The sequence below is a fragment of the Phoxinus phoxinus genome, assembly GCF_949152265.1.
Source record: "Phoxinus phoxinus genome assembly, chromosome: 23".
Taxonomy (NCBI): domain Eukaryota; kingdom Metazoa; phylum Chordata; class Actinopteri; order Cypriniformes; family Leuciscidae; genus Phoxinus; species Phoxinus phoxinus.
This window is the reverse complement of record NC_136898.1, coordinates 12,825,602-12,833,216: the sequence shown is the minus strand read 5'-3', so window position 1 is coordinate 12,833,216 and position 7,615 is coordinate 12,825,602. Positions and strand designations below refer to the sequence as shown.

Sequence of the window (7,615 nt, the reverse complement as noted above, 5' to 3'; positions counted from 1 at the left end):
CATGTGTTTTCGCTTCTAATGGAGTCCAATAGTACCATCTGGTGGATTCTTCTGCACTCTCTCCTTTCACTATCTTCTCTATCCTGAGGAAATGCCATTTTAATCCATTTAATCCTACTGCAACTCAACTTAGATTAATTCCTTCCTTTAACAACTTCCATTTTTATTTAAGAATCAGGGTTCTCGTGGTTTTAGACAAAATAGATATACTGTAAGAGGGAATTGTATAAAGTGTGTGTTTCTAGACCTAAAAAACTAATGGAAATTAGCCTACTATAAAAAAAAACCTGCAAGCACAAACTATAAGTCATGCAAATTCATTATTAATAAAAAGTGTAAACCTTGAATTACATTCAGTTATTGGGATTATTGAATTTAATTATTTAAATTATTTAGTCTTTATTATTTGATTTCATTCTTTACTTACACTTTATTTTGACATTCCACTTTAGGCATTCTATTAACTACATTCTACTAACTAACTTTGCAACTAACTTGTCAACTAACTCAATTTGGAACTAGCATATCAACTAACTCATTAGAATATTAGTAGACTGTTAGGTTAGGGTTAGTAGAATAATTTGACCTAGTTCTTTGCAAAGATACTAGTCAGAAGAATGTCTGTTGAGGTCTGAATAAAGTGTTAGCAGATATTTATCAGACATTAAGCAGATATTAAGTCTACTAATATTCTTCTAATGACTCGTAGATGACACGTAGTTCAGTTAGTACAATGTCTAAAGTGGACTATCAAAGTAAAGTATTATCCATTCTTTCAATATTGCCACTTAGTTTCTCTAAATAAAAGGTGTGGAAATGAGCAGCTATATGTAATTATAGCAGAAGTGTCAGAAATACCTTAGTGTCAAAAAGGTTGAGAACTACTACATTAAATGAAGACTTTACCCAAAAATGAAGATTTTATGTATTCATAATTTACTCACTCTTATGTTGTGCCGTGCAAATCGGCAGAGATGTTCGGTTGAATTACTCGCGTTGCACGAAAAGATGCAAAGAGTGACTGATACTGTCAGCTAACATTCTGCCTAACATCTTCTTTTAGTGAAAAAAAAAATATATATATATGAGGTGAAATCCATATAGATATAGGTCATAATGCGTTTATCCAACGGTATTAAATATAATCGCTTGACAACATGATGAAACTCGCATTGATTTGTATCGCACTTTTAGTGAGGAGCGGAACTAAAAGTTATTGGCTTGCGCGTTACACCCGGACTTAGTTGTGTGCTACAGTAGCGTGGACGTCTGTATTTTTTAGCAGTAATTCCAAAATCACCCATTTCCTTTGAAATGGCTGCCAAAAGCCAAATATGTTCAATATGGCTTGGATCCGAAACTGGAATATTAAAAGGTAAGGTGTTGTTGGGAGTTTCTCGTCTCTTTTTCGACACATTGTCCACTTTTCTGACTATCTAGTTAGCCATGTTTGGTACACGTGAGTTAGCACAACAGACCTGCCGTTTGATTTTCTTGAGGGCCACTTAACTAATGACTTGTTCGTATCCATATTTCATCTTAAGGGGTGAGTCTCAGCAAAAAGCAGGCGTTTAACTTCTGTGAGATGAGCTGCTTGAGTCGGGATCAGGAGGTTTGCGTGATGGCATGGGGAGACTCACACGAATCAGAGGTGAGTAAGCGAGAGAACTGGAGTAACGTACCTTATAATTTAGTGACTGACATAGTATATGTGCGTGTCTTTGCAGGTGTTAGTGGGCAGTGTGAACGGCACTGTGAAAACTTTCAGCACGGATAAGGGGATCTTTACTGCGACCAGAGAGTGTGGGGATCCTTCACAGGGCAGATTCACAGGACTGTCTGTCACTGACAGGTTGTTGCCAATATCATGTTATGATTGTCTCTGCGGTGGCTGATGAATTACTCGATGTTTTGTTGGTTTGCATTAATGTACTGTAGGAATGATGTACTTTCTTCCCCCTTTTCCAGTTCTTTGATCACGTGTGTGGAGTCAGGACTGCTGAAGGTGTGGAAGGAAGGCTGTACAGACACAGTAAGTCAGTGTTATTTCAATAAATGAAATGGACACCAATCATCAGCATCTACAAATATGAATATTCCCTTATACATTAAATGGTTAGTTCACCCAAAAATTGTGTCTTTAATTACTCACCCTTATGTTTTTCCAAACCCATAAAACCTTCGTTCATTTTCGGAACACAAATTAAGATATTTTTGATGAAATCCGAGAGCTTTTTGTACCTCCATAGACTGCAACGTTATTACCACTTTCAAGGCCCAGAAAGGTACTACATACATCGTTAAAATAGTCCATGTGACTATAGTGGTTTAACCTTAATGTTATGAAGCGACGAAAATACTTTTTGTGCGCAGAACCCCCCAAAAATAATGACTTTAACAATCTCTTCTCCTCCATGTCAGTCTGCTATGCTGATCACGTAGTACACAGTGCCACGCTTCCAGGTTCTACATCAGAACGGCGGATCATTAAATCAGTATTATTTTTTTATGGTGGATTTCTGAAACAAAATGTAATAACTTAAAAGTTGGTGAAATAATAGTAGACATTAGGTTACCTATTAAGGCTTTAAGCTAAAAACATATAATATTACCATATTATTACCCCAAACTTTTGTCACTATCAAACAAAAACAATATATTACATTTTTATAGGCATTTGTTCCTGTAAATGAATTATGATGACGCAATCTTCAGAGATTATCCAGTCAAAGGTCCTTATTGCATGTAAATTTGTCCATTTTAATTTATTTGTTGTGGGTCACATTGACTGACTATTCTAGCTGTTTTTTATTTATTTTTATATATATATCTAGTAGACTGCCTTTTGATATGTAGTCTCATTAGAGCACTGGTAGTCTGGATTTGGTCATCTGGAAAAGTATATATATTTGGGGTGATTCAATGCAGTGTTGCTCTGAAAAACCGGCACAAAGGTAAAATGTATTACCTCACCATGGATAGCAAAACATAGGCTTTCCAAATCAGGCCCATTCTTATCCAGATTAAACTTTTGGAATAAGTGGGCCCTGCGTCTGTTGTTTGAATTGTAGATTAGGTTTGAATAATGTATGATAATCTTTTCATCTCTATGATAATTTTGTTGATTCTTAAAATGTGGACTTAGTAAATCGGATCCTCAACCAACCTCATCCATCTTTGTTCTTAGGTTGAGGTAAATGTTGGAAATGGAATTTGTAGAATGCAACAGAACCCGTCACAGCGCCATCGTGTGGCTACAGGGGGTAAAGAGAACCCGCTGAAAGTCTGGGATCTGGAGAGACCAGATAAGCCAATATTCACAGCCAAAAATGTAAGGCAGAAGAGAAAAAATAACTATGAACTTCAACTTTTTAGCACCCAGTAGTTTGTGAGTACCGTTACAAACTGTTCTTTTTTTTCTTTTATCCATCAGGTAGCCCATGACTGGTTGGATATGCGAGTGCCCGTGTGGGTGAAAGACATCGGCTTTATTCCAGATTCAGATAAAATGGTCACATGCACTGGACACCATCAGGTTTGTTAAGCCATTAACCCTTTTCTCTGGCTTTATCCATTCATGCTTTTCTACCATTGTTTCTTACACTGTAAAATTATTTACTTAGAAAGGTCATGTGTTAATTTTTGTTTGGGCTGTTCACGATCGTGAAGGACAGCCCTGTGTGTATATATACACATAAATGATACATTTTTGCTGGATTATTTGATGAATGGAAAGTTCAAAAGAACAGTATTTATCTGAAATCTTATAATTTGAAACATTGTTTTTACAGTCACTTTTGATGTGACTGCATCCTTGCTTAAAAGTATTAATTACAAAATCTTATTGACCCCAAATCTTTGAACGGTAGGCTGTATTTAAATGAATTATCTTTCTTTATTTTCACACGTCATCATTTTGAAGACAAATACAGAGTACAATAATTATAGAATTCAGGCTGTTTCATCAAAAACTGGCATGCACGGCTTTCTAATTTATCAATTCAAAGTTATCTTTTAGTTTAAACCCTATACAGTTGTCAATCATGTAAAATAATCCATATAAATTCAGTATTCACACCAATTAATTGGTTACTTTGTTTTGCTTGTGTAAAGTGTTGAGGCCGTGACACCAAAACGACATCAAAGAACTAGTAGCACTGAAAGCTCACTGGGTTTACGGCTTGTCGCATGTGTCTATGACACAAAAATAAATCACATTTGTTTTTCGTCTCGTGCGCTATAAAGCTGAACAGCCAATCAGAGTTCTCTCATTGATCACTGATGGCGCTGATGCCGTTTCAACATGCTCAATCAGCCTTAAAGCCACCATTGGTGTCTGACTTGTGCTGACGGTGCGGAACACTCCGCAAAAACTGAGCTGACTATAGCCGCAGATAGCTGACCATTTGCTTGGTGTCACAGCCTCAACCTTCAGCTTGTAACTGATTGGTCGCCACTTCAACATGCATTATAGGTGTTTGCAAAAATGTTTTATCTTGTTATTTAGATTTAACAGCTTTTTCAGAATATATTTGACAATTTTCCATAAGTATTATGAGCCAACCATGTTTTTCTTCATGTCCTGTTTGCTATTGTATTTATGCATGTCTTCCTTTGTGTCTTAAGGTAAATGTCTGTGAACAAACATGACTCAAAATATCTTGCCCTGTTTGTTCTGCTGCTCCTCCGACAGGTGCGTGTGTACGACCCCTCGACGTCTCAGAGGAGGCCGGTGATGGAGGCTCAGTTTGGAGAGTACCCGCTCACAGCGCTCTCTCTTCCTGCCAGCCAGGACACAGTGGTCGTGGGCAACACTCACGGGGAGATCGGCATTCTTGACCTCAGAAAAGGTAAGCAGTAGGTGGATGCTCTGTTTATTTTTTCTCTTAGGCAGGCTTGGATCAAAAGCAGTTGTTTTGAACTGAAAGTCCATTGCTTTGTTTTTTTTTGTCCTGGATCTGTGTGTTCCAAGTATAAAAGATGTATTTGGCCAGCCGTTCTCTGTATATGCACTGTTATATTATTGAACTCCTGAGAGTGTTGTTTTGTCTGACCCTATTTTCTTCTCTATCTGCCTGCAGGGCTTGTGCGTGGGTGTCTTAAGGGTCTGGCGGGGGCAGTGCGGGGGTTGCAGTGCCATCCTTCCCTCCCATTGGTGGCCTCTTGTGGTTTAGATCGTTTTCTGAGAGTACACAGCCTGGAGGACCGTTCCTTACAACACAAGGTATGAATACACAAGAAACCAGGTTTCTTTCTCCATTTTCTCTGCACTTCATCTGTCTCTTTCTCTCTGCTGTTGTTTCCATATCCTTTGATTTCTGCATTGCCCCACTCCTCTTATTTCCATCTGGTTGCATACACCATATAATCATAAGTGCCTCCCACTCAGTGTCGTGTTTGCGTAAATGGTAATTTTATGAACATATTTTCTCTTTGCAGGTATATCTGAAGTCACGACTCAATTGTGTGCTACTTTCTAGCAGAGAACTGGAGGTAAGCGGTGCATCATTTTGATAATTCACTTTATGTAACTGCCTATCAATAGTAGCAACAATGGAAGTTGCTTTCTCGCTGATGACTTGATACTGCACCACTTTGTTAATCGTATGACTCTGTATTTGCTCTTCTCTTTCAGTCATCAAGTCCTGATGTTTCTGGAGATGTAGAGGAGGTGAAAGCAGAGGAGGATGAGGTTTGGGATACCATGGAAACAGTGACGGAGAAGACCAAAAAGAGGGCTGCCCAAACAAGCGAAACAGTGGTTAATGGGGTAGATGGAAAAAAGAAAAGAAAACTAGTAAAAACTAATGTAAAGTGATTTATAAAGGACATTTTTATCATTTTATACACTGTTGATGTCATGTCATGACTAAAACTGTATCAGAAGTGGCCAGAAAGAAACTTAAACCTGATAGAGGATAGTTCACCCAAAAATTTAAATTCTGTCATTATTTTCTCACCCTCAGGTTGTTCCAAACCTGTATGCATTTCTTTGTTCTGCTGAACACAAAAAATATATATTTTGAAGAATGTCGGTAACCAATGTCGGACCCCATTGACTTCCATCTGGGATTTCCCCCCCTCCATATTATGGAAGTCAATGGGGTACGTCAACAGTTTGACATTCTTCAAAATATCTTCCTTTGTGTTCAGCAGAAGAAAGGAATTCATACACGACAGAATTTCCATTCTTGGGTGAACAATTCCTTTAATACATACATGTATGTATATATATATAGTGTACAGGTCATCATTTTGAAGTGGATTTGAACATTAAATTATCTGAAATTTGATATTCAGATTACCTTTTTCATATGTGAAAATGTTACAATTCTATTGAACTGGAACAAATGGTCCTGTTATGTACAAACAAAAACATCTATCACTGTAATTCTGAATTAAACAGAATTGAAGGAAGAGTCTGTAGCAGAGCTTTGTCTTTGTATTTTCAATAATTAAGTTTCTATTGTGTTCAATTGACTCAAATATACCGGTATATGAAATGTAACACCAACACTGCAAAAAATTATTTTCTTACTTAGTATTTCTGTCTTGTTTCCAGTACAAATATCTAAAAATTCTTACATCAAGAAGCATTTAGTAGAGAAGTAAAATTACATAAGAAATCCTATCTTGTTTTCTTATAAAGAAAAAATATGAAAGTTCTTTTGGGAGTTTTTGCCAATGGGGTAAGACAAATAATCTTGTTTTCATTGAATTGCTTGTTTTAAGCAAAAAAACTCAATTTAAAAATGTTTTATCAGAAAACAAGATAAGATTTCTTATGTAATTTTACTTCTCTAGTACCGTAAATGCTTCTTGATTTAAGATTTGTTTTTAGATATTTGGACTGGAAACAAGACAAAAACACTAAGTAAGAAAAGCATTTTGTGCAGTGGAACTGTCACACAGTTGAAGAAAGTGTGCACTTCAGAAAATATTTCCTACAAAAATCTGTTATGTGGTTTACAATGCTACTTTATGTGAAGTTTTCATTTTTCAGTTTACATTCTTTCCAAAGGCCTGTGTACAGTATCCCTTTCAAAAATTAATTTGAGGTACATTTTACTGAAGTAAAAAGAGAATCATGAATCTGCTGGTCTAAAGACCTTGACTTGACCGTGAATGAACATGCATACCTGTGTTTGTGTGGGTGTGTATTACGCATTGCGTTATGCACACTTAAACACACCTTATACTAGCCTCTGATAAGATAAGGGACATCTTGGTTAGAACTGAAACCGTCAACTTTGTAAATGAGAGAATTAGTAGCTAATAACTGATTTATTTTGAGCACAATTGGGACGAATCTGTATGTCTCAAATTTATCATTTGACATTACAGTGGTGTTATAACCAAGGAACCAAATAATACATTTTCTTTAACAAAAATGCTGTCCAAACTTATGAAATCAAATGTATTTATATCTGATCATATACAGTGATGTTCAAGGGATGACGTAGTTTCCATATGTACAATTTTTAGGGGTTTTAGTGCATCTAATAAGTGATGCTTTCGACGTGACAGATAATTAAACATGGAAACATTTTCAAGGAGCTGAGGAGCAAAGGGCATCAACTATAGAGGGAATGATGAAGTATGACAATATTAATTG

General features: G+C 36.5%; 1 protein-coding gene across 2 annotated transcripts; it reads left to right on the top strand.

The window, feature by feature from the left end:
- Nucleotides 1-1,165: 1,165 nt before the first annotated feature.
- On the top strand, nt 1,166-7,183 carry wdr74 (WD repeat domain 74). Of its 2 annotated transcripts, XR_013796133.1 has the most exons (11): nt 1,166-1,375; nt 1,545-1,651; nt 1,728-1,852; nt 1,969-2,032; nt 3,188-3,331; nt 3,434-3,535; nt 4,694-4,850; nt 5,082-5,224; nt 5,440-5,493; nt 5,636-6,044; nt 6,098-6,425. XR_013796133.1 is itself a non-coding variant. In XM_079599642.1 (10 exons), the coding sequence occupies exons 1-10, from the start codon at nt 1,315-1,317 to the stop codon at nt 5,816-5,818; spliced, it is 1,140 nt and encodes a 379-aa protein (XP_079455768.1). In that variant the 5' UTR covers nt 1,166-1,314; the 3' UTR covers nt 5,819-7,183. The 2 variants fall into 2 exon arrangements, 1 of the variants encoding a protein (XP_079455768.1); XM_079599642.1 differs by having other exon boundaries at nt 5,636-7,183.
- Nucleotides 7,184-7,615: the final 432 nt, after the last annotated feature.

Coding starts and splice junctions, on each gene's coding strand:
- wdr74 (XM_079599642.1), top strand. CDS start 1,315: ATGGCTGCCAAAAGCCAAATATGTTCAATATGGCTTGGATCCGAAACT. Junction 1,853..1,968: donor GGACTGTCTGTCACTGACAG/GTTGTTGCCAAT, acceptor CCCCTTTTCCAG/TTCTTTGATCACGTGTGTGG. Junction 4,851..5,081: donor CATTCTTGACCTCAGAAAAG/GTAAGCAGTAGG, acceptor ATCTGCCTGCAG/GGCTTGTGCGTGGGTGTCTT.